This window comes from Diadema antillarum, unplaced genomic scaffold, assembly GCF_040938485.1.
Source record: "Diadema antillarum isolate AM-2024a unplaced genomic scaffold, OU_Dant_1.0 scf00000189, whole genome shotgun sequence".
NCBI classification, from domain to species: Eukaryota; Metazoa; Echinodermata; class Echinoidea; order Diadematoida; family Diadematidae; genus Diadema; species Diadema antillarum.
Window position 1 is genome coordinate 48,793 of NW_027271078.1, and position 26,439 is coordinate 75,231.

The following is a 26,439-nucleotide window of genomic DNA, read 5'->3' on the forward strand; positions in this document are numbered from 1 at the left end:
GGTGCTTGTTGACTTAAAAATAAATCGCAAAATGTGTGAAAGTCTCCAACAAAATGTTACTCGATACATATGGTTACTAGTATCTCCGCGTCATGAAGCAAAACAACTACTGCATTAGTAACAGTAACATTAATGATTTTCTTGAAATACGGTGGTTATCTGAGAAACGGCAAAAGCTATAATAATGGCCACAGCAAAGTACAGAGTTGGTGAGTTGGTGGCAACTGAAACAGCCATCGCTACAACACGAGTTAGCATGACAAAATCTCGTGGTTTGCCGAATACGACTTGATGAGTATAATGCTTTTTCATGACACACTACACTAAACACTACTCTAAACGGAAATACAGTTAGTTGTAGCACATGCAGTTGCAACCGAAACTGGAGTTTAAACGATGGTAATTGTGGTAGCGCAGGAAACTAAAAATATTATTATCTTTTATTATTATCAACACGATTATAAAGAGAACAATAATGGTAGTAATGATAATAACGACAATGAGAATTATTATTATTGTCATATTAGTAAAGATAATTTCCATCATTCGTAGTAGTTGCAAAAGTAGCAGTAGCGGTAGTGGTAGTTGTAGTAGTAGTAGTAGTAGTAGTAGTACTAATAGTAGTAGTAGTGGCAGTGTCATAGTAACAGCTGTAGAAGTAGTAAGATTAGAAGGATTGGTCGTAGCTGTCAACAGGTGGCGCGGAGCGACTTCTGAAATGAGGGAATATGTGTGTTAATGTTGCTGGCTAGTGTTGCTGGTTGCTTTAAGAGTAGTGAGTTACTTTAAGAGCCCGTTTGTAGTAACAGCAGTAGCAACAGTAGTAGTAGAAGTAGCAGCAGCAGTAGTAGTACTTGTAGTTTTAATAGCAACAGTAGTGATAGTAAATAGTAGTAGTAGCAGCAGCAATGCAGCAGTATAACTGTATAGTAGCAAAATCACTCGTTATTCCACTAGCAGAATATAGGCCAATAATGAATACACTCCTGCAACAGCAGGAGCTTGCAAATCAGAACTTTGCATGGATTAATTTTGTTAATCTTGAACGCTTCCGGCTTGCCGTAATATCAAATTAATGCTACTGTCTTGTAAGGGGTTAGAAAATTAATGTCTCTCTTTTCTTCTTACCATCTGAACCCGATCCCTTGCCGTGCTCCCTGCTACGAATCTTCTTGGATTTCCGTCGATCATGCCCATGACGACGGCCACCTCGATGACCGCCTCGCCGATCTCCATCGTCGCTTTCAGAGTAATCTGACGATGATCTGGGGAGAGAAAGAAGTATGATGTCCTATGAACAATAGCACGCATGATTTAGTCCCCTCCATACTTCGGAAATCGGAACGTTCCTGCTTTACGAGATTATATAAAATTTTAAGGAGTTCAAATGTATAGCCATGAGCATGTTATCTACATAGCTCACAATTCCACAATATAATTAATTCATATCACTGCAGGTCGTGGAAATGCTCAATTCAAGTTTTTAACAAAATCCAATTGTATAAATGTGGTGAGAAATCAGTTTTGAAACTGATGACAAGTGTGACGGATCATCTTATTGTTTGTCTAGTTTTTTTTTTTCGCTAAAAGTCAGTCGGAAGACAAAAGTCAACAACAACATGAAATTAAATCAATTCAACTTCAATGTCTTGACATTCACCACCTCTCACTTTCAATGAAATTTCAGTCCTATAATTTTCAATTCACTTCAAAAGATATTATTGTGTTCATGGACATCGAGCATTCAAGTACTAACCCGTCATCGTCCTTTCGCTCTCGACCACGATGATTTCTGTGACTTCTTCGACTCGTCGATCCACGCCGGTGCCTCCGACGTTCACCGTCTTCATCGCCGTCGTGATCGCTTCTGCCATGACGTCGATGTCTACGTCTATCCCGCCGAGTCCTATGACCTCTATCAATGCCGTCAGCGTCGTCTTTGCTATCGTAGCTCCGAGCGTCGGACCCGTCGTCACCGCTCACGTCACGACGTCTGCCGTGCCGTCTTTCATCCCCTGGTTTTACATCGTACATTGTATTTTGAAAGTATTGAATTGCTCATTTGAGAACGCGTAACGTTCAATGATTGTGTGCATATGTCATGAGATGTACCTAGATACTTATCTACGATGGGTGGAGTTATCATTTCTACATAATTTTTCATACAAATCGAACAGGAAGAATCTAATCGTGCTTGGAGTTGGTTTGACCATAATTATGATCCTCTTTGCATTAGCTTGAATTCCTTGCGCGATAACGATGAAGGTTAAAGGGATAGTACAGTATTGGTGGAGATGAGAATTGGGCTTTTAACTTTTTGTGAGATACCAAGAAAACACTTATAATATAGTACAGAGCATACCATTTTAAGAGGAATTCAAAGTTTATTTGATGAAAATCGGGTTTGGAATGACTGAAACATCCAAAAACAAAGTAAAACAAAGCGATCATAATAAAGTGTGGGTCCCACACTTTATTAGAATCGCTCTTTTTTGGATATCTCAGCCATTTCAAAACTAATTTTCATCAAATAAACGTTGAATTCCTCATAGAATTACATGCTCTTTCATATTTCATAAGAGGTTTCTCAATATCTCACCAAAAAATGTTAGAAACCTGAAATTAGGTCCCAACCAAAACTGTACAATCCCTTTAAACCAACTGTTGATTTTGTTGAACGTTGGGATGTGCTACTCCTGGGTTGCTACTTTGCCTAGGAGTGCATGTCGGTGGCAAATACTTACGGTGTCGATGTCGACGCCGGTCTCTGTGGTGGCCGTGACCATCCTCCCCTTCGTCACTTGCGGAATCGGATAGGCGACTCTCACCACCATCAGCGTTCTCGCCATCATCTCTCCGTTTTCTTCGATGATGTCGACTTCGATCTCCTAGGAAGGCAATAAAGGGGGAAAGATGAACCCTTCGATCAAACAATTTCTTGAGAGGTAATGGTTAGGCGCATCAAATGGATCATGACAATAGATAATCATTCTTTGCACGGCAAGAACAGAAACAAAAACAGTAATTCTCTATGTACTTGCGATGCAAAGTCTTTCACTCTACAGCTGCAATGTGACAAATCACCTGGCACCACTCTAAGTGGTACAAACATGTGTACAATGATCGTTCAGAGTCGTCCATCGTAATCCCTTCACTACTGATAAATTTCTGAAGTGATTGTACCTTCGCGGCTGTCATCTCGCCGTTTGTGTCTCTTCTTCTCCCTGTGCCTGATCGCCTCGTGGTGCGTTCCATTCTCACTTATATAAGACTGAACAGATCTCCTCCCATCGACGTCGATGTCTACGTCATTGCCTTCGTCGGAACCGTGACGATGACGACGGCGTCTCTTAGACTTTTCACTGCGAGAATCGCGATCGTCACCGACGATGCTGGCACCTACGCCGCTCTCGGACACGGACACACCATCGCTGCTTCGTTCTCGACTCCTGGGGAAGCAGACAATGAAACAACACAAAAATAAATGTCCGTTGTTTTAAATGTTTTTTCTCATCAACCTATTACACCCAAATGCAGATCGTTCTCAGAAATCCGAGGAACGTTTCTCATCATCACTACGAATTTCTCGCATATACTGTGGCAAAAAAATAAATCACTGTAAAAGAGTTCTACAATTCATGACAAGGCAACATCGGTTTTGCAACCTTGAACTCTTTCTTCGTCGGGACTGATTGCCACTCATAACGTGCTTTACTTTGTCGTTTTTGATTTTCAAATTGTTATTTGATTGGACGAATTCGAGAGATCTTTGCTATGACATTTACCTTCTGTGTCGTTTCGATCGTCTTTTCTTTTCACGTCGTTGTCGCCTTCGATCTTGATCACCATCGCTGTCAAACACCTCGTCTGCAGACTCCTCTTCAGTTTCTTCTTCTCGATCCCGACTTTTGTGTCTTCCCTTCTTTTTCCGCTTTTTCTTTTTTGCTGCATCCAAAATGGATTCGAAAATCATTAGGGAACTGTGTTTGCCACTTAAATGGGGAAAAGTTGTACATAATAAGTTTGTCGCATTTAAAATCCATCAAACTGTGGCAAGATGCCTTTTTTATCATTTAAAGGAGTTGGGTATCAAAGACGCATTTCTCTTTTCATTTCGGTTCTCCGGTATCATGAATCAATAAAAGTTTAATGTGTAATAAGAACCACCTACTTGCTGCAGGTGTCCTAACAATAAGAGGCGCTTTAAACGTGAAAAAATAGCGAAAATGGAAGTCAACGAAAAACTTTTTAAAAGATTCTGATAAGGAATATACATCACCTCGTTGGGAAAACTCACAAGTGTGTTGAACACATGTCATGATGAGTGTTCCGATTTGTTTTTTAATTTATTATTTTTTTGTGTGTATTTGTTTACTTTCTTTCAGAAGGAATCTTCAATTTGTTTTCTTAAAAACTAGTCACTGAGGACAAGTTGCTACGGGTTCATTGCTTTATGCTGAGTATACAGTATACTTTGAAACTTGAAAGGCCATAAAAGCTCTCACGGTGTTTCTGACCTTTGACCATCTCGCCGTCTTCGTCCAGCACGTAGTCGTCCTTGGAGGCGACGAAGTCTTCCAGCGAATCGGCGTCGTCGAGACCGAGCATCCTCCTGGCCAAGGCCTTGTCGCTCTTCATCTCCCGGTAGTCGTCCTCGTTGAAGAACTGGTATCGGGTGATCACGTTACCGCTTTTGGTACGGAGGAAGACCTTAACACGACGCTTCACCTTGTCTGGACCAGACGAGAGGGAAAAAAAATTAACATGGAAGAATACCAACGTAAAGTTACCTTTTTGTGCTTAACCTTTACTGCGATTGACATAACACAAGAATCCAGATCATGTTTCAATTTCGTGTGTAGCTAAAATGAAATACGTTGATTTGTGTACATAATTTTATCTAAAATTGCATAAATGAAGAAAAGGATGTATACAGACAAGGATCATGAATCCGAGCATTGTTTCAAACTCAAATTGTTTCAAAGTTGTGAGATAGGTCTAGAAATTAATTGATAGGCTTACTTTTCTCTTGCTCAATCTTCCGTTGCTCCTCAATCCTGATTTGCTCCTGTTTCAGAAATTCTACACGGGCGATGTCGTATTGTTCCTGGGGGGAAATTGTTGATTTGGGGTTTGTTTGTTTGTTTGTATAAATCACATCTCATTGCCTGCAAGAAAAAATTATTGCGGTTTAAAAGAGGTGAAAGGATTCATTTTTCTCTAACGGCAGACCCTACTCCAGTGTGAATTTTACTGTTCCTGATACCTCGGTGTATAACTCATCCTAGTTCGCTTTCGTCTCAAGGCTATTATTCACCTTGAGATAATTCGAATGTTTACAGTTTATAAGCATTTAACTATAATTTCGGAATAAAATCAGACTGAACGATAGATGATGAAAAGACATATCAAAATTTTCAACCATGTTATGTGTAATTTGTATTGCCATTGTCAATCTAAATGCAAAAAAAAAACACACCAAAAAAACAAAACAAAACTCAAGATTAGATATTAATGAAATAAGATAACAAGAATAAGAAAATGATAACTGACAAAACATATTTGCATCTTACCTTGGCGATAGCATCCATGATTTGCTTGATGTAGGCGTAGCTATGACGATAGCCCCCTCCTATTCTTAGAAATTTATGCTGTTTTGAAAGAAATCGTAGTATACACATTATTGTCGTCATGATAAGGATCAATAATATTTCATTATCAATAAAAGCTAGCAATGTTATGAGATACCACTATCGACTTTGTCACTATAACACTGTAACCGATTACTGTTATCAATGCTTTTTTTTTTTTTTTAGCTAGTCCAGAAGTTACTTAATACACCAAAGATTTCTCAAGGTACAAATGGTCTCGGAACAAGGTTTTTGATATCACACGAAATACAACAATTCGTTCGTTTTGGGTGACCGTAACCACCATATTTGCTCACTGATTGCAACAACGACCGGTCGTATACCAATTGTATACGTTGCTGCTCTTCTAATTATTATGTGCATTGCAAAGAAGAACGTAAACAATTACAATTAGAATAACAAAATATTTTACTCGCTCACCTTTTCACAGTTGGAATGTTCGGTCCTCAACTGGCATTTGTAACACTCTTCTGGACCAAGGAGCTGTGATTACACAAGAAGTGGAGAACGTTTGATACAAACAGCCTGGTTCATATTGAGTCCCTTGAGAAAAAAAGAAACGTTCTTTTGCTCTTCTAAGCAGATCCATAAAGCTCCAATCACATTTCATCTGGCCTCACCACCAGGTTGATAAAAGTATAATCATGCCAATATCGAAACGGACCCCAACTTTTTGGACATTTTAGCTTTAGTAGCTTCAGTCCGATACTATCATAGTGGAAATATTTTAGTGGAATTTTTATTTTCATGCTACATGATTAATTATTCGTGACATAATGGCACTGAACTCTATGAGTATATGCCTTCAAAAAGTGAGACGAACTACAGTTTAAATGTACAAGTCTTTGATTGTATTCCCAAACACATAAACAAGCACACATATGAATTACATCATACATTTCGCTCTGCAATAGAAAATTTCTCTCTGCATTATTTCCTCGTAGAAAGGGAGAAAGACAAGATCGTAGCAAATTTCTACCCTCCGAACAATCAACTCTTCTTTTCAAGGCAGAGCTAGAGAGGGAGAGAGAGAGGGAGAGCAATGTTATATCTGTTACCGTTTCCAGACATTGTGCCCAAACAAGAGGTCCTAATTTCGCATCCAAGCCCCCAACATGGCGAACGCCATGATTGTTCCCATGTACGCAACCATGGCAACCGAGACTCTGCCCCCTGTGTACTCCACTGGGGGAGAAGACTCTCACCCCCGCTGGAGGCGGATACCATAGCAACTGAATACAATCCGCACCACCCCGTCGACGGTGACGGACCACCTAACACCGTGTTTACGTCTGCAGTCATCAAGAACCGGAACTTTGGCTCGTGAAGAAAAATCATTTTCCTCATTGATAACGACTTCTGAAATGATATTGCCGCAGTATACCTACGTGTACCAAGAGATGGCTTACGCTTGCACATTCACTGAGGGAAATGCATGAAACAACTATACCGTAAATAACAGATACATTCAATAAGTTAAAACATTGTCCAAAAAAAATGTGCACTATTGGTCAAAAGGAGATGTTTCGAAGAGTTTCTATTTAGGGGCAGGTGGTATTTTTCATCTCCCGAAAGGGTTTCTTAAATCTTGATTTGATTTGATTTGATTAGATTTGATTTGATAATGGTTCATTGAAACATAGATGCAAAGTAGTAGCCCGAAAGCTACATTATAATGCATCACATTAAAAAAACTGAATCAATTATATCAAACAACATGCATTGTATGAAAATTTCAACAATGACAAACACCGATTACATTAACATAACAAATATACATCTAAATATAAATCTTAAAAATTGATATCAATGCTGATTCCAATGTGAACCATAATCATGATGAAAATAATGATAAAAGTGTTGGTGCACTATACTACTATTACTGCTAATATTACTGACGATAATAAAAATAATAATACTAAAGATACTACTATTAATAATGATTATACTCATACTATTTTTACCACTGCAACAAAATTGTTTACTGCTTACAACAATAAAATGGTATACAGCTAATTACACTGGCTTGGAAAGGGTAAGAATCTCTACGAATTAAAGAGGAGGAGGGGGAAAGGGGGGGGGGGGAGAGGGAAAAAGGATAAGAGACACACATCATTTCATCTGTTGGGACTTGGGACCATAGGGATTTATTCCTTACCTTTCTAGGGTATTTCACCCTACCCCTTGGGGGACGAGTTTCTATGGGTGGGGGAGACACGAACGACATGTATCGGGTGTTTTGCTCGCCGCGTGAACTCTGGAAAGATGGAAAATGGAAATTGGGGTCGTTGAGGTGACGAAAAGGAAAATGTAGGCCTGAAGATAAATTGTGGGCAGATTTCTTGGAGTAGTACTTTAACTGAGCATCACTATAACACGTGTTCGACACTAAAGCGAACCATTGGAAATTGGCGTAATAAAACGTCTAGATTACCGACATCACATAGAATGGAGTGCGCGCCCGTGCGTGTGTGCTTTTCAGCGGAAGGCCTTGCCTTGGAAATAGAAAACCTTAAACTAAAAAGCATAATACATACGCATATACATAGAAATCAAATAACAATGATGATGATAATGACAAAGGTGATAATAACAATGATGATAATAAATTGATGATAGCGATAATGATGATAATGATGACAATGATCAAAATAATGATATAAGTGACCTACATAATATAATAAGATGTTTATAAATTATTTTGTTCATTCTGATTATCAGTCATTCATTTCATCCACAACATCTTTTTGGTTTACTAATCTTGTTTCTGATATTTTTCATAGTAAAAAACATGAATTGCACTGTATAGCAACATCGAGATGACCATGTGATAGCAATATAGACTGGATTAACAACATTTTATATTTATGGATAATACAATATCATTCCCCTCAAGACCTGGTAAAAGAGCTTCTAGGCTCACATTTTGTTCCTAGTGACTAAACTTGAAATCCCCTTTGCAAGCATTAGTTTTTGTTATGTAGGACAAACCTTGTACTATCTTCCTCGTTTTCAGGGATAGATATCTGCACAACATTTTGATATAAAGGCTTATTAGTAAAAAAAAATCTTTAGCGATAATGACATTTTGACATAATGACATTACTTAGAACTAGGCCGCATGTCATCTCAGATTATGACAACCCTGCACTTTTCAACCATGCAAAGTTGTGTCAATATCTTAACAAAATTGACATTGCTGACGTTGTCAAATCACCTCGTTACATTTTGTACGGGTTGTTTGGTCTTTGTTTTGTTGTTGTTTCTTGGCGGGGTTTATTATTGTCCTTTTTTGCATTTTTTTTCCCCCATGGTGTAGTTGTGCCAGCTGTCTTTGGTCCCCTTAACCCAACCATTGCCAGAGGCAAAATCAATCTCAATTCCACTCGCACGTGATAGGTTGAAGCAACGTTTGCACTGGGAAGAATACTTGCAAGTTCTCTTCAAGTACTACATCGACTAACTACTCATGGGTAAACGATAGGCCCTCGAGAGAGAGAGGGAAAGAGAAACTATCGCCTGTCCGAGAAAAGGGGAAAATTCGATAGTGAACCATGAATAATTGTGATCGATCGCCCCACTGAATGCGCCCTGGCCGAGTTATCAAAGGGCTCGGACGGTTTGTAAGGGCGATGGGAGAATCGGATCGATTTGCAGTCCTTTGACTAGACACAATAACGCGGGATTAACTGTCACAGAAACCTAGATTGTCTGCGAGACTGATTATCGATGGGAGCCTTCGTCTCACAAGTTTCATGGCGAGTTCGGGACGACGTAATGCAAAAATTGAATAGATTTAGACACTTCATCTAGGTCGTAATATCTTCACGCCAAGATTTCCAAGTTGATATGCAAGACTCTGCCAAGTAACAAGAGTCATCAAATCTGACAATATTATCCGGTAAGTAGTTAGGCTACACATGTGACAGACATTATAACAGTCGTCCTCTCGCTGCAGACAAGACAGAATGAGATTAACTAATCCCATACATCTCAAAGGTATCCATGGTCATATGAAAATATTCGAGTATGAAATGTCACTCCACTTTATGACTAAAATTTGTATTTTGATTTGGCTATCCAAAAGTGGGTGCTTTCCTTGACAGTCAGGAGTATCCAGTGTTCTGTTTTGTTTTGTTTTGTTTGTGATTGTGTTTTTGCTTTTGCTTACGCGACATTCGTCTCATTTTCGTGAAAAATTTTATCGGCAAAGACGATTTTCTGTGACGGTTAATTTCTGATTAAGATATAGGTAGGTTGACCCGTTATCAATAACAAGAAAGGTGCAAGTAGAGCCTATATAAAAAGTTCACCTGTTATGCGGAAAAGAAACTAATGTCACAGGTTTGTTTATGGTAATTCATTACAGCTGGAATTGCAGGAATATTAATGATGGATGACTTGAAATTAGGTCCAACTGTGCATCATTCAGTCATGGGCATGTCTACAATAGAAATCATGTGGAATTCACAGGTTTCGCGTGAAAGGCTCGTGTTTGGGAACATAAACATCAGATCAGTTTACAATCAAAGAAGCAATCCACTTTCTGAATAGCAACGTGTATATTGTTTTCTTCTTGATGATGATAGTGATGATAACATTTAAAAAAGTGAAAGTAATAATAACAATATTGATAATAAATGATAATAACAATAATGACAGTGATGATAGTGATAATTATGTGTACAGTTATATCAACAAACTAGATATGCACTCGGAGAGCACAGATCTTATTTCCATCCCCCCCCCCCAAAAAAAAAGAGATTCTTTGATCAACGCAATGATCCGGGTCACAACCAAAATTTAATAATCTGTTCCTTGTGTCATTATCGACTTTACCTGAAAATATCATCCACACCCGTTCATAATTTTTGGAGTAATTTTGCAAACAGACAGACAAACAAACGAGGATAAAAGATATAACTTCTTGATCATTGACGGAGGTGAGAATAACCTGTGAAGGATAATGTGATGTTAATCACCCTCTCGGTAGCACATCCTTACTTACATCTACTGAAGATAACACTGTTGGACCATGTGGTCGAATCTGTATTTTGTTGGGATTTCTTCAAGTAATTCTATTTTCCAGGAAATAATTCACTTTTTACACTTTCTTAACTTGTCTGAGTCCCTTCTATTGTCAGGCAAGTGTGATGCATTGCATAATATGCATAGAATGTCCACGCAGTCATTAACCCTGAGCATTTGGTTCTTGGCGGTTAAGACTGGTCTCAAATTACACGATCCGTGAACACGCGAACAGCATCAATCGTTCTTCCCAATGTCAAATTAGCTGCTGCGGAATCTACCAAAACACGACTCTCTGAAAGACTTCTAAAACAAACCCAACATGTACCCACATCTTGTGCTTCCAAACCCCCTTTCAGTATTGTGCATTCTATACGAGCGCGGGTCCTTCACGCGCCGTTAGCTATGATTTCCAGGCGGTCAGTTGGGATCGATGAAATCTGTACGAGGTGTCAATGGGCAGGCCCAAGAGATACTCACGTGACACCTTCAATCTAAACATGACAGCACATTGCCTTTGTGTTCGGGACAGAGTCCCGTCGCAACGAACAAAGCCATGTTTGCGAAATTATCGACATATCTGCCTACTATACCCTGCTGTACAAAATCCACTTCAAGTCGGACACGCCATTGCCTTCTCCAATTATTGATTAGGCGATGAACATAGACATGGCAGACAGTGATGTTCAAAATTTCAGTTCCACTTTGAACATGTGGTATTGCGGGTTTATTCAAACCAATAGCAATCATAACATGAAACTTGGCGTAGGATACCAATATAGTGACTTTCTATATTTACCTGTCCATTATTAGCATGACATGGATTAGATTCTCATTATTTAGAAACCCTTCTCTGGGAATCGTAAATCTGCCTGATACTGAATCATAATCTTGACACAAAGACTTTAACTTGTTTCTCAGGGCTTGTTGAATAATGAATTAACAATAGTTTTCATATGTTACAGTGTCACACTCAGAAGAATCATGCATTCAAGTGTTGTTGCTTTTTATTTCTGATTCTTGATGTTATTGATAATGGTGACCTTTATGGAAAAGATGGTAAAAATTGTAAACGAGGTATCAGTTGAATTATGTCATTTGGTATGCAAATCCGATCCCGACCGATTTCTTTTGCCGTGTGATATCCACATACCATTCCTATAAAACCATCCAAGACTGTGATAAAACGATGTGACATATCCATCAATTCCGACGATTTCATCATGGGTTCACAATGATTATTGAACGTTTAGGCATGGTTTAGGTAAGTGCATCTAAGCACACTTTAAAATGTAAATCATTATTTTGACATTTTGTCAATATTCACCGGACTATTGATCATAAATACCCATTTCAAGTGGCAATAACCAATTCATCTTTCGCCATGTTCTTACATTACGCAACTGATGAGTTATGCGTGTAAAGTTTGATTGAAAAGTGGGGTAGAAAATTGAAATTACAGCAACCAGTGTGTCCCACTACGTCCTAAATCATTTGACAGTTCGCTTGCTTCTCGTGCGCAGGAAAATCTTCCTCCAATAAAGATTTGTGGTATAAAATCATCATCATCTTTGAATCGAATTTAATTTACAGCAAGAATAAAAATGATCAAAATACCCATTTCAAGTGACAAAAAACAAATTTTTCTTTCGTCATGTTTAAGTATGCATCGGATGAGTTGCAGGTGTGTAACTTTGATTATATGCACAAAAAATGTGATGTCAGATCTCAACGTTATTCAACAGAAATATGAGTAGGCAGCAAATTAGTTATAAATCAGTTCTTTTTTATTGAGTAAGCCTCCAGGTTCGACCTGTGTCATTTTTCTTTATGTGTGTCAAGGCATTCATATTGAAAGTCCATCTTGCGGTATGTACAACTCCCTGACCCCTTCTTGTAATAATAATTATAATGCCTGAAGTAAGGATGTTTTTTTTCTCTCTCTCTCATTTGAATGTTGTCTTCTGTTGGAGCTGTCATGATAATCAAGCTCTACTTTTGATGGCAGTCTCCTACTTGTTTTTCTTCTCCATCATGGCCATATCGCAATGATTACAGTATGCACTTTTACTATATACTTTGCTAATGGTATATTATGTCATTTTATCGGCCACAATGATTTATACGGTCACTGATATCATGGAATTGACTCTCCCTATATACTACTTTGTATCTTTTAGTCTGTTTGGATTATGTCTTGTTTCTTCGTCATTAAAGACGAATCTGCATCCCCCCACCCCCTTCGGGGTTTAGAGGCGAAACTTGAGCAGTGCTCTTTGGATGTTTGTCTTTATCTTGGCAACTGCTTTTCACCGAGGATGGCTGATAACTTACACACCTGTTACATATTCCCTAATAGACCTCATGAGCCTAATAAACTTCATATTAGGTTCACCATTCTCCTTTGCAAACTTTGCATACATTGCTGTTCATTTGTCATAAATCATGGATCCTTTGCATACTGCCCTAAACTCCATTCCACTCTACACCCATATCACGGTATCTATGTAACTATGAGGTTGCCATTTTAAAGTGATCATTCCCCCTAAGAAAAGAAAAACCGAAGGAAACGACGCAACACGACACAATGCCATTCACTGAAAATCGGTGGATATCAACCAACTAATTTAACAATCAAACTAATTTAACAATAAAAACGAGTTTGCAAGCAAAAAAAAAGAGGGTTATATATTATATAAATGATTACCATGACGGATGGGTGTATTGCAGGCAGTCTCTCGATGTCCTGTACTGTCGTACGACACAATCCGATCATGTCAGCGATTGTTGTGCGACTCGGAATCCCCCTCGTGAGCAGCTCTATGAATAAAAGATAACAAGTAATCAATTAGTCTTAATTTCAATGGATCAAGATTTTTTAATCTGTCCTGAATTTCCTTTCTTGAATTGTGGGTTATAAACATGATATTTATACGTAAATTCATCCCTCGTCCATTTATTCGGATTTTTAAAGAGGATTAGAGGATTTTCTACCCGCACATTACAGCACCGTTTTTCAGTTTATAGGTCCCTCCTCTGAATATTTCTTAAACTTACCGGTCACCATTATGGCAAGTCTTGTTTTAAAAGAACGATATTTGCTAATTGATTTCACTGTTATATCGTCAGGTCATTTGCATACCTTGTTCGTTTGCCTTCTGTTGAAATATGAAATAAATCCTGAAAGGAATGGAATTTTATTTCAAATTCTTTTTTCAGTTTATTAATTCTGCAACTTTTTTATACAATGTAGACTACAAACGAACATACAATTACACCGATTTTGGCCCAAATAAAATTTTCTACAGAAAAACAAGTATTTAGACAACATTAATGAATCATCTACAAGCACAAATACAGTAAACTGTTGTATTTTCACGTTCGTGATGGTTCACGTTGCAGGGGCCGTCACAATAAACACACTTTGAATCTGTAGGAAAAAAGGAAGTGTTGTATACTGTATAGTCTACCTGTGTACCAGTTACACATTGTGCATCATAGCTTTTTCGTGGAGGTATCAAGGCTGAAATGATGTTCAGTTCATTGCACTAAAGTTTTTCATATTTCTCAAAATAAAATTAAGTAAATACGGTGTACAATGCAGCTTATAAACAAACTAAATATAAAATGTTCATGTAGGCCTATATATGCGCTGATAATTGGAATCATATCGAGTTTTTGGTGTGAAATCGTAACCGTTTACGTTTCGTCCTGCGGATTTATAATGTGTGGTAATCATCTGAAGATGATAACACGGGACAAGAGAAAGAAAAGGAGATCAAAAAACAAAGAAATAGAGACAGAAAAGAAGAAAAAGACAAGTATGGTAGTGAATGAAGTGGGGAAAAGGATGAATATTGTCAAGAAAGAAAGGCTGGCCTCATTTTAAAGTTCTTCACTATATAAGCCTTTTTTTTTCTGCCGGATTCTGAAGTTCTTAGACATTTTCGCACAGGACTATAAGGCCTACCAAGGCTTTCATAGATATGGGGTTAAAATTAATATCATACATCACAGCTATATTGCAGGTGTGTTTGTACAGTGGTAGGCAGGTAACTTGAGGTGGTGCAGACTGGTGCTGTGTGATGTAGCCGGAATGTTGTGAGACCGAATAAACTTAAAATCTTTCTTCGAGGTGAGAAATGAATTTCAAAATCTTACCGACTATCTCCGGCAGCTCCGGAGCCGCAAATATATCCTGGCCTATGATAGACATGCTTTCCCCTTGGTCCCCGCAAAACAGTGACGGCTGGTAGCGACTGATTGCCACGGATCCACCCCCGGACCCCGGGCGGGGGAGGAGGGGAGGCAAGCCGGGATTATCGCCCATGGTTACCGTCTAGGGATGGGGCATGACCACGCAGACGACGTGATCATAATGGCATCCGCGCCAAAACAAACGACAGACGCTGAGCATGATACTCGATATGTATTACATCCACAAACCCTATACCTGAGAAATTATGTGATGGGGAGGGGAGGGGAGGGGGGTCGACACCTCCTTCTGTTCGTCAGTTCTGGTCTCCTAGAGTTTGTTGCAATAACGTTCCAAACGAATTCGATTAGGAATCCTACAGTTCAGTCGACTCCATGTTCTCCCATGTGCACCCGTGCCGATCTCAAATAGGCTGAATCACAGAATGATGTTCGTGTCTACAAATTCAAGCGCCAATGTTGTAAAGTTCTAGATCTGCCAGTTGCTTGCTGAGAAAACGTCGAATAACATAGTATGAAGTGATGAAGGTAATCATATCAAACTGACATGTTGCGTTCGAGTATAACTTCGTGGTGGCGACGTGATACTTCCGCACTGTCTGAGTAACAAACAATACCACTCATGGTTCCCTGTAAACTCCGATATTATTCCTTGACTTCTGTGTATGCGCACCGGTCCCCGTCAGGTGCGATTCCATATAATGGTATAAGGGGGTTAATGGAGTAGTAAATGGAGCAGGGTGAGCGAACAGAGTGAATGGAAGTCGATAGCAGACTCCATGGGAGGGATAACAGCATCACCTTTTGATCCCAAGACGTTAGTCGATATCATGGTGCTTGCATGGGGCGGGGGGACTGTGAATTGTCGGGAGGGGATGGGAGCAAGCAGGGGAAAAACAAACCCTGTTCGGATCGTGCTGATTGGCTGCAAAACATTGATCGACAGAGAATACGAAGTATGATTTATCGTCGATCATTGCGAAAAGTGACATTATCAAAATATTATTTTACAACGATAAAATATTAGCTACATCACCTATACTGGTTGGACCGTATATACAGACCTAGGTATACACAGTTGTCATGGCGACCAAGTCGCATGATTTTGTTTTCTGACGCATGGCTGATCACTCAAAATTGAGTTTCATTGTATCTTTATTTCATGGTGTGATTTTCTGGCTGTTTTGTTGTTGTTGTCTTTTTTTTCTCTCCCTGAATTTCTCTTCCTCTTTTATGTCATTAACAAAACAATTTTAGGCAATTCAGAGGGCAAATTTAACGCCTGGTACTGATGATGATGAATAAACTTGAATACACGCCACGCACAGTAATTACCATTCAAGGTTAATATGGCTGTAACATATTGATGTGCATTAACCCACATACACCACTTGTTGACCGGATATTAGCACAAAGCCTTCTGCCAGATATTGTTCAACTGTAAATAGTCACTTTTGTGGAGGTTCTTGTTTTTACATCACCTGTATCTGCTACAAGTTTGAAAGAAATGAAAACGCTATCACCTGATTAAAGCAATGGAAACTTAATTGCAAGGTACCATTTTGCGCAAGTAGGCTCAAATGCAAGATAGTCACCCATGTTTTACGCACATTATACAAAATGAATATACGCGTTTCCGTTGGTGCGTTCTCGTTGTTTGTGCCATTTTGTCTATTGTTGCTGTTAACACTATAAAAGGGGTACCGAGCAAAGAAGGGGGAGGTCAAAGTTCAGACCCCCACGTACACAATGCCAATCCTGAATAAAATGTTTCAGTATCCGTTGCAATGATCGTGGTATGTTCCTCTCTGAACAAAGCAACACGATGCTATATGCACAATACCCCCACTCCCTCTCGATACTATGTTGACTGTTGTTATTTTAAACATGGAATGTAAACTATAACCCAATAATATTGTTTTGACATGTATCAGGTATGAGCTATTGAAGTTGAACAAGCTTGTTGTTTTGTGTGTATTCTCTGCTCAATGCAAATCTTTGCCACATAAACATTTGAAGGTCCTATTTACCTTTGGGGACAGTGATTTTAAAAATGTTAAAGATATCACATTTATTTTGATGCATATGTGTAGGTCTCTTGTAGATACCACAAAACATCCCATAGCACTTTCGCAATAAAGCCTAAAATATAAGGAGATATCAGTATTTTTCTCAAAAAGGCATAACTGTAGACGGTTTAGTCTGCATTGTTCACATTTTGTATATTTAACAATGCTTAAAGGGATCGTATAGTTTTGGTTGAGACCTAATTTCAGGTTTCTAACATTTTTGGTGAGATAATGAGAAACCTCTTTTGAAATATGAAAAAGCACGTAATTCTATGAGGAATTCAACATTTATTAGATGAAAATTGGTTTTGAAATGGCTGAGACATCCAAAAAGAGCGATTCTAATAAAGTGTTGGACCCACACTTTATTATGATTGCTTTGGTTTCCTTTGTTTTTGGATGTTTCAGTCATTCCAAACCCGATTTTCATCAAATAAACTTTGAAGTCCTCTTAAAATGGTATGCTCTGTACTATATCATAAGTGTGTTTTCTTGGTATCTCGCAAAAAGTTAAAAGCTCAATTCTCATCTCCACCAATACTGTACCATCCCTTTAACATTGATTTTACTGATTGTAGTTTTTACAGTGGTTGTTTCTACCCCTAACTCACATTTTAGAATTATTTCAAAGCACCAATGCTGGATTTTTGTTTCTTCTGCAAATGGTAAATTATGCCTTTAAGAAATTACGTGTATTTTCTCCCAAATTTAATGTTCGTTTTCCCTTTATGTTGTTTTCGGATCGGATCAGGCTCCGCATCAAGCTCCGCTTATGATGTCGGTCTCTGTTATTTTATTCTCCCATTTTCATATCTATGATTAGTTTGTATAACTTTATATACTTTGCTTTATCGTATACAAAATTGAATGGTAAGGATCACTATCAAATGATCTGAAGTGTTGCTATACTGTTTTTTATATATTGTTCATTTTCATATTTCATCGAAAAGAAAAACAAACAAGCAAACAATTTAATACCATTGAAATCATATATCAAATCAAACAAAATGTTAACAAAGGAATGAAGAAAGTTTGCTTCAATTTGATTTTACAACAAAGGTCAAACACACGCCTGTCATTGAGAGAGTATATACCTGTCACTTGGAAGCACCTGCATTATTTCTTCTTTAACATTTTAAATAATGATCAATTCCGCTTTTCACTAGATACTCCCGTGAGTTTGGGGACCTTGCAGTTTTACAAGCTAGCTTTCATGGATGGAGGCCCCCTTTTCTGTTACTCCTTCTGGATACGTTCGTACCAAAGTATGACCATTAGCATTTTGTGATGTTCAATACGTACTTTATTAATTTTGATGTAATGTGCAATCTTAACACGTGGTTGTGCACCTTTGTATGATATATTCTTATTAATTTTGTTGTGGGGTTGTACCAATGTCAAGGCGATTGTAATGCCATTGAAAAATGTGGAAATATGAAATAAATTGACTGAACTGGACTAAACTAGATTAAACTAATACCATTCAAACAATAATGGCATGCTTTTTCTTTTCCATGGTTTCGAAAAACTGGATTGTTTCATCAGATGAAAATGACTTTGTTTATGAGTATTTTTTCCCTGCCAAATCTAGAATCCAAGGAAATTTTTCAACCGAGTAATGGGGAAAGATCTCATTCCATTACAACCTATCACCTCCCCCACACATTTTTTTTTTCAGAATACAAAGGAATACATAATGTCTTTTCATACACTTGCCCCCTCTTTTTATTCAAAAAAAAATGGGGTTTGACTTCTTTTTTTTTTTAAATCTTGGAGCCAATGTTGTTAGAGGAGTGGCATCAAAAACTGTGAAGCTTGTTAGCCGATATTGGTAGGATAATGTATCCACAGCGGGGATTTTTTCAGGCTTTTTGTTTTGTTTTGTTTTGTTTTTGCTAAGCCCGGAAGTGCCAGGAGGAAAATGCATGGTAAGCCTTTTGTTTTTGTTTTTGTTTGCTTTTGCTTGTTTTTGTTTTGTTTTGTTTTGTTTTGTTTTTGCTTTCGTTTTTGCTTGTCAGCCGATTAACACCTGAAGAATGTCGTTTCTTTTATACTTGTCACAGCTGGATCATCCAAAATGTCTCCATCTGCGTCCCTGTTCCCATAAACTGGGCCCCTTCACTTTCAAAAATCTAGCACCGGCCCTGAACTAATCCCTACATGACAAAATCTAATGTGAAAATCCACAATGCAAAAGCTCTAGTTGGCTTGAATGGCCAAACACTCAAACAAACCGTTGCGACGCTTTAGAGTTTTCGACAGAATCAGGAATCATCAGAAATAAGAAAGTTGTGGAATCCTGAAGTTTCGTACTAATTACGTTTTCATATAAATTTGATATAATTCCTAACCACAAAAAAAAAAAGGCAGACAAACAACCAAACAGACATGTGGTTATCTGGGAGTGTTATCCCATCTGAGTATCATTACCAATGTGTACGATACTGAGGATTATGCTTGTTTGACTAAATGCATTGTGTCTCCGATCATACGCTCACTTTACAAGTCTGTTTTCTGCTTGAACATAAACCGTCCCTATATTTTAGCAACTGTAAAAGAAACACACAAAAAAATCTCGAAAAGAAAATAAATTTGATCTCCTTATATACACCCGGTACCCTTGTCAATATCCATCCCCCCACCCCACCCCCCCCCCCCCCCCCCCCCCCCCTCGAAAAACTTGGAGCTGTTTACACTCCGTGGTTACAAACGAAACAAATGAGGGGATGCTCTTAGGGAGTGGCGCGAAAAGTTGTATTGTGCGGTGTTTCTGCAGCTTTTGGGCTAGTTTAGCTATCTGCTCAAAACGTGACCCTGATCATAATTGGGCGCGTTAATGACGAAGACTGGCGTCAATTGAGGATATGTTAGCGCCAATAGGATTTGGTATTACAGCACGTGCAAGAGTTTCAGCAGGGGTAGGAACGTTAGATTCAAGAAAATGTCGGGAAGAGAAGGTAAGAAGAATTGTTTTAGGTATTGGTGAATTCATGAGACACCAGGAATCATGTGCTTATCAATCACTGTTTTGTCGCAACTGCCCATACCATGAATCAATCATAGCGGCAGAGCCTTTATTGTCTTTGCTTTGTCTGTACCAAACCCACACGCAAAAATGTATAGGTGGGACTACACAAGCACAGTGCTTCCCAGTTGTAAAATATACGGCACAGTCTATTTGCATGCTCTTCAGCTTTGCATTGCCTCCCATCTCGATCTCGTAACTCGTGGCACTTAGCCACATCACATTCCTAGACTTGTTTTGGAGACATTTTCACGCAGTCAAGTGGTCATGTTTCCATACTACAAAAGGGGCTGAACCCATAGAAGGGTGTCTAATGGAAGTGGAAATGGATTGATGGGAAAATGTTTCTCTGTGTCTAGCCTATTCAAGAAAAGACAAAAAATAAAATTTTTAAATTTAGATTTAAATGTTACAATTATTGTAGTCAAAAGCCTCATTTATTGGGATAACTGCACCACCAGTGACCAGGGACTGTGACCCCAACACTGGCAAGTTTGTGTTGTGTTACTGCGATACTGGTTACAGTCAACACGAAGCAGCCAACATCAACGTTTTATGAGAACCGGCTCTACCTTGGATGCCTACAAATACAGTTTTTTCCCAAGGACAAGCAGAGACTGGGATAGGCTTCCTCAACACATCATTGAACTGCCCTATGTTGAGCAGTTCAAGAGAGCCACAGAAGCCAATTAAGCATGGCAGAGATTTTTTACTTGCACAAGCACAAAGCACAAATGGCATCCACTGTCTGAAGCACCACACCACAAACCCTCATCCAGTTGCTGAACAGGCTTTGATGAGAAGCACCATAGAAGTAGAAGAAGTAGAACAGTGCCCTGCCCCTGGCCTGGGATTATCAAGGACAAGGTTATGAATATTATCAATATCATCAACAGCAAACAAATGTTCTTTAAGTGTTTACTTCTCTAGTCGTGTCACTCATGAAGACACTGTCAAAGTATAAACATATGTACCAACCATAGAAAAAGAGCCTAGAGTAGAAAGCCTAGTTAATACTGTAATAATAGTCTATGATGTACATCAACATAATGATGATTGACATTCATTGTTGGTTGTTCACTTGTACTGTAGCTTGTGAAGCAAGCAGCTCGGGCCATATTCCGACCATATCCTGCCTCATTGTATGCTTTGTGTGTGGTCAAATTTTAGCACAGAAGGTCAAACCTTGATGTGATTTTTTTTTTTTTAAACCAATAATCAACAAAGTACAAGTCAGTGTGACAAATGATATTCAGCACTTTAGTGAATATCATTTGGCCCACTGCCACTGGCTTGTACTTCCATGTCGCTGCTCAAAACTCCTCCGTCTTCACAAGCAATTGTGATGTACACTGCCGACACAGTATGAAACTGAAGTTAGACGTCAGTAATATCAGGGAATCATGACCAAATGATAACAAATCTTTTAAGTACTAGCAGCTGGGAGCTAGAAATCAATGTACAAATGATTTTATTACAGTGAGTTGAATGAAGTCTGTTGAGAAATGCAATTCGTAGAGCGCACAAAACCACACACAGACAGACTGACAGGCAGAGACAAACAAACAGACAAACAGAGCAATACACTTTTCTGAACCGACATTTTTCAATTTGCCACATTCATTGTACATTGATACACCTGTTGTGACCTCTTGCATTGAGTCTCGGCTATGTTCACTTGAAAGATACATCACATAATATAACATGACAAACTTCAATTTCAGATTGTGCAGGCAGCGTACACCCTGATCTCTCACAAACAGTGAGTTGTTTCGAGTGATGGCATGAAAGTTTACATTGATATTGGCGCTTTCCAACAACCGATTTGATTCAAAATCAGTTGAGTGATTGGAAATAAGCTATGGAATATCCTGTGATTCTGGTGCAATTTGGTTCATAGTAGAATATTAGATACCTACATTGTGCATCCACAGATACAAATGTGCATTAATGCCACACTGTATTTGATTCTACTTTTCCAAAGTTCTCTTTGTACTGTAAAAGTGGATATTTTCGTGCAACTAATTTTTCGCGCTTGGCCAGGTAAGAAGAATTTTACCTGTTTTTAATTCCGCGGAATCAAGACATCGACTACTGGAACATACTGCAGGCAAAAAAATTTGCATGCTTTTAATTTTGCGCTAGCTTCTTGTTGTCCTGGAAAATTTCCAGTTTTACAGTATCTCACTGCACTGCAACAGATTAACTTTGGGAGTATTAAACTCTTTTAAAGAAATGTCGAAGTCAAACTGTAAGTGCATGTAGCAGGCAGCAGCTACAAAAGCAAAGTAGTCAGTGCCACAAAACGATTAACAGTGATTTCCATGTGTTGTATTTGCTTTCTAGAATTCTTGATGATAATGGTACAAGCCTTCTTCAAAGTTTGCTCAAATGAGTATTTTGTCTCATACCTTGTGGCCTCCTAACCCCAGTGATGGCACAAAGATCAGATCCTGGTGAGATGTTCGTCCATGACATTATATGGAATGTTTGACAATTGTCATGTATTTGTTTTTTAGTTTTACCGGTTTACATTTCTTTGTTTTTCACATAAAAGGAGGAAAGAAGAAGCCTCTGAAGCAGCCCAAGAAGCAGAAAGGAGATGAAGATGAGGTAATAATTCTATTTTCCTTTCCCCTCCAACTATGGGGGGATGAATAAGATAAAGTGTTTGCCATATGCCCATGATCAATTTTAATGATAAAACTTTGCACCATACAAAGGAATACATAAGGTGTCACCACTTTGGCCCCCCCCCCCCCCCCCCACACACACACACACACTTTTTTTTACCTCGGAAGTGCGTAAGTGGCACTAGAAAGAAATAAAGACCTTGAAGTGTGAGCATGATAAGGTTATGTTTTTGCGCTGAAGACATTTTGTGTGTGTGTGTGTGTGTGCTTATCAGCTGAAGAAACCTGGAAGTGCCCCCCCCCTCCACTTTTTAAAACGCTCCGGCGGCCCTGTTAAGTACAACGTAACAACTTCTCTCGTGGACTTTATCCTTTTTTTGTTTGTTTTGTAATTCACTTATGCAGGATGATATTGCACACAAGCAGAAAATGCGAGAGGAACAGAAGAAACTGAAGGAAGCCCAAGCAAAGGCACAAAAGAAAGGACCCATGGGTGAGATTTATTGACCTATAGACCGATTTGGGTTCGTTGAGGGCAGCAGACAATTTGTGGCACTGGGCGCAGCCATGAGCTCATTTTGAGGTGTCTTAGCCGACCCCCCCCCTCCCCCACCCCCAGGCAACATGTTTATCGCGCACTTGTAACAAAGGTTCGCGCACTAAGCAAGTGTTCGTGCACTCAGTACGAGACGCCTATTGGCTAAAACAACCATGCATCAGTTTTTCATTCCGCGCGCGGAAGGGGGTGGGGGAGAGGGGAGGGGGGGTCAGCTAAGACACCGCAGTAATGGCACTGCCCATGCCAAAAATACACATAGCGCGTCACAGAATCAGCCTATTGGATGCAAGCCATGCAAGATAACTTGAAATGAGGAGGGAGGTGATTTTTGCATGGGTATACCGCACATACTGTGATCAGAGATATTTGACCATATAAGTGTTTCGATAGGAGTCACCAGCCATGGACAACTGTATAACTGAGAGATTTGTGTCTATATTGTATGCTTTCTCCCTATATTAGCTATGTGGATTTGCTGTTGTTATTTTCATGAAATACTGAAACTAATTAAGAATTACTGTACGGATCCTAATGTATATTGCACTTGGCCGCTTGCACAAGATGTTTAGTCACAATTTAAAGATTGCATGCAACCTGCTGGGAAACATAGTCCGTCATCTGACAAGTGTTTCTGTGTCTCTTCGGTGCTGCTGTAGGTAAGGTACTGGATACACGTGTTATATTTTGGTATATATTTTGCTAGTGTAACATTAGTGAATTGGGCTTCATAAGACAATTCTGCTAGTGCTTGAATATGCAGGGATGAGAAAGGCAGTGACAGAATGAAATATAAGAATCATCCCTTTTCTGGAGAAAAGTCAGTGATTTCCCTCCTTGGAGGAAAAAATACACAGTGTTTGTGTCAAACAAGTTGTTAATTTTATGGAATGTCAGCCGACCTGCAAAATTCATGAAATATCAATACAAAAATAATACCAGTACTTGAAACATACAGGAAATACATAATGCATACTATTAGTCTTTTATGCTATATTACTTTGTCTGTCCATTCATACTGTTTCATTCTTCCCTGTGAAGTACATTGTAGGTCTGCTCCTCACATGCTTGTGATTATAAGCCCAGTTCTCGTTCAATTTCTCTCAATGACAGGTGGTAGTGGAATCAAAAAGTCAGGAAAGAAGTAACATCGTCAGCGCCACACATCATAGGAGAACTACCAAACCAAGATTATGACGATTGCTGCTTGGAACATTACATGGACATATTTACAGACTTTGCCGTTAGCGGTGTACGAGGATTTGACCCCCGTGGACTGAGAGTGTTGCAAGACAGCATCAATGTGGAAAAGCCTTGCAGACGAGACTAAAGTTCTTCATTTCAGAAATATACTATAAGCTCTTATGGTACAGTTTCGGTTGAGATGGGGCTTCAGTTTTCCAATGTTTTTTAATGATGATTTTTTTTTGTTGAGATAATGAGAAACCTTTATGAAATATTAAAGAGCATATAGCTCTAATAGGAATTCAAAGTTTATTTGATGAAGATTGGTTTTGAAATGGATGAAATATCCAAAACAAAGCGATCCTGCTCAAAGGTGGGCCCCACCTTTTACTGGGATTGCTCTGTTTTACTTTGTTATTGGATATCTCAGCCATTGCAAAACTGATTTTCATCAAATAAACTTTGAATTCCTCTTAGAATTGTATGTTCTTAAATATTTCATGAAGTGGTTTCTAAGTATCTCGCAAAAAAGTTAAAAGCTAAATCCTCACCTCAACCAATGCTGTACCATCCCTTTAAGCTCTGAATCTCTGTCAAAATTTGTTTTGTTTGTTTGTTTTTTGACAGAAGATGCATTCCTATCAATTACTGCCCACACCAGTGCATCATGTCTCTAAATAATTGTCTCTATTTAGATAGATGCGCATCCCTGGGCATGAATCCTTCTTTATGCACCTAAATTTAGCCGTGATTTTAACCAGTTTTGTTCCACTTTTGCTTCCTGAAACCAAATACTGTTTACTTCTGTCAAGTTGAATCATTGAGACCATTCAAGAGTGAATTTGACAATCAACTGTCTCTCATAAAGTGATGACCTAAATGCTGAATATCTACACACCTTATTTGGCACTGTCTTGAAAATGTGTGTATAATGATTGGAAGTATAACCAGTAGCCTAAATTCTGCTGATAGATTTATGCCCTATTCAGGATTTGAGTTGGGCTTAAGTCTTGCGAGTGGTATTAACGTGTACTAAAATTTTTCCTATTTCAGTTTTGCTTGGCTGATTCGATGATACCAAAGTATGGCAAGTGAAATACAATGTAGATGTTCCTCCACCTATAGCTGTAGTTGAATTTGCAATTTCTCTGCAGTGATGCAACACAAAGAGTTGCATCACATTTATGACATTGTCTGTAGAACTTGGATCGCATCTTGTGAGATTGCTAAATATCAGTAGGAATATCAAGTTTGGGTCTGGCAGTGGGTCTTCTTTTGCTTGTGTCTACAGTGGACTCCCGTTATACATTGTAATGAAGTCCTCGGGGACCGGCAGTTTTCTGTCTTTGTCTCGAAATTTTGTTTCAGCCTAACAAATAAACAGTAAGAATACATAGAGCGGATAATGTTGCGGCATAATGTTTTACAGTTGTACTTCGTTGTAACAGGAGTTTTGTTATAACCGTGTTTGTTCTAACGGGAGAGCACTGTAGTTTCCATCTGATCTGTTCTGCAATGTACTGATTAGCTGAACAAGATTCCATGAAAGGCAAGTCAGATGCAAGAGAAATGAGAGGAGCAATGCCTTGATTCAGGTTACATCAAGTTTGTGTGCTTCTCTGTTCATTCACTCATTTCAGGTACTTCTCTGTGTGAAATGTCTATGAAATCAAGAATGTGTAGTAAGTGGCAATGATATTGACATTGGTGTCAATACATGTATGATATTTGAAATGATGACTATCTTAACTATCTCTCCCTATCAAGCAATGAGATTCTCTACCCTGCCCCTGAATAACTGGATGTACACGTACATGTATCTTCAATCTTGGTGTGTTGAGAATGTACTTTCCATTCTGAAAAAAACATACCCGTTAGGACATTTTCTTGTTGAAGGTTGAGATGGAAGAAAACAAACAAGCTCAAAGAACACAAAAATAGTAGCAACTGTAAAATAGTTTATCCATTTCTAGCAGTCATTGAGTTTCATACAAGTGTTTAGTTTGGGAACAATGAACATCTGTTCCCTGGGCTGAACAGTATAGCCATAGATTAAGGTCACGAAGAGTCTTTAATT

The 26,439-nt window shown here is 38.7% G+C and overlaps 1 protein-coding gene and 1 long non-coding RNA gene across 2 annotated transcripts; one reads left to right on the plus strand and one right to left on the minus strand.

Annotated features, from left to right (window-relative positions):
- Positions 1–1,751: 1,751 nt before the first annotated feature.
- LOC139723418 (uncharacterized) lies at positions 1,752–15,009 on the minus strand. Its single transcript, XM_071634664.1, has 11 exons — positions 14,841–15,009; positions 13,387–13,499; positions 7,810–7,908; positions 6,072–6,134; positions 5,574–5,651; positions 5,023–5,107; positions 4,518–4,733; positions 3,786–3,945; positions 3,184–3,449; positions 2,745–2,888; positions 1,752–1,951 (listed from the first exon to the last, which is right to left on the minus strand). The coding sequence occupies exons 1-11, from the start codon at positions 15,007–15,009 to the stop codon at positions 1,752–1,754; spliced, it is 1,593 nt and encodes a 530-aa protein (XP_071490765.1).
- Positions 15,010–19,813: 4,804 nt separating this feature from the next.
- On the plus strand, positions 19,814–24,632 carry LOC139723416 (uncharacterized). Its single transcript, XR_011710351.1, has 4 exons — positions 19,814–19,920; positions 22,546–22,601; positions 23,027–23,114; positions 24,291–24,632. It is a non-coding gene; the product is annotated as an uncharacterized lncRNA (long non-coding RNA).
- The last annotated feature ends 1,807 nt before the right edge of the window (positions 24,633–26,439 follow it).

Excerpts from the sequence above, each read along its gene's own strand:
- LOC139723418 (XM_071634664.1), bottom strand. The coding sequence starts at position 15,009 with ATGGGCGATAATCCCGGCTTGCCTCCCCTCCTCCCCCGCCCGGGGTCC. Across the intron at positions 7,909-13,386 it reads CAATACACCCATCCGTCATG|AGTTCACGCGGCGAGCAAAA; the intron begins GTAATCATTTAT and ends CCATCTTTCCAG. Across the intron at positions 3,450-3,785 it reads CGATCGAAACGACACAGAAG|GAGTCGAGAACGAAGCAGCG; the intron begins GTAAATGTCATA and ends CTGCTTCCCCAG.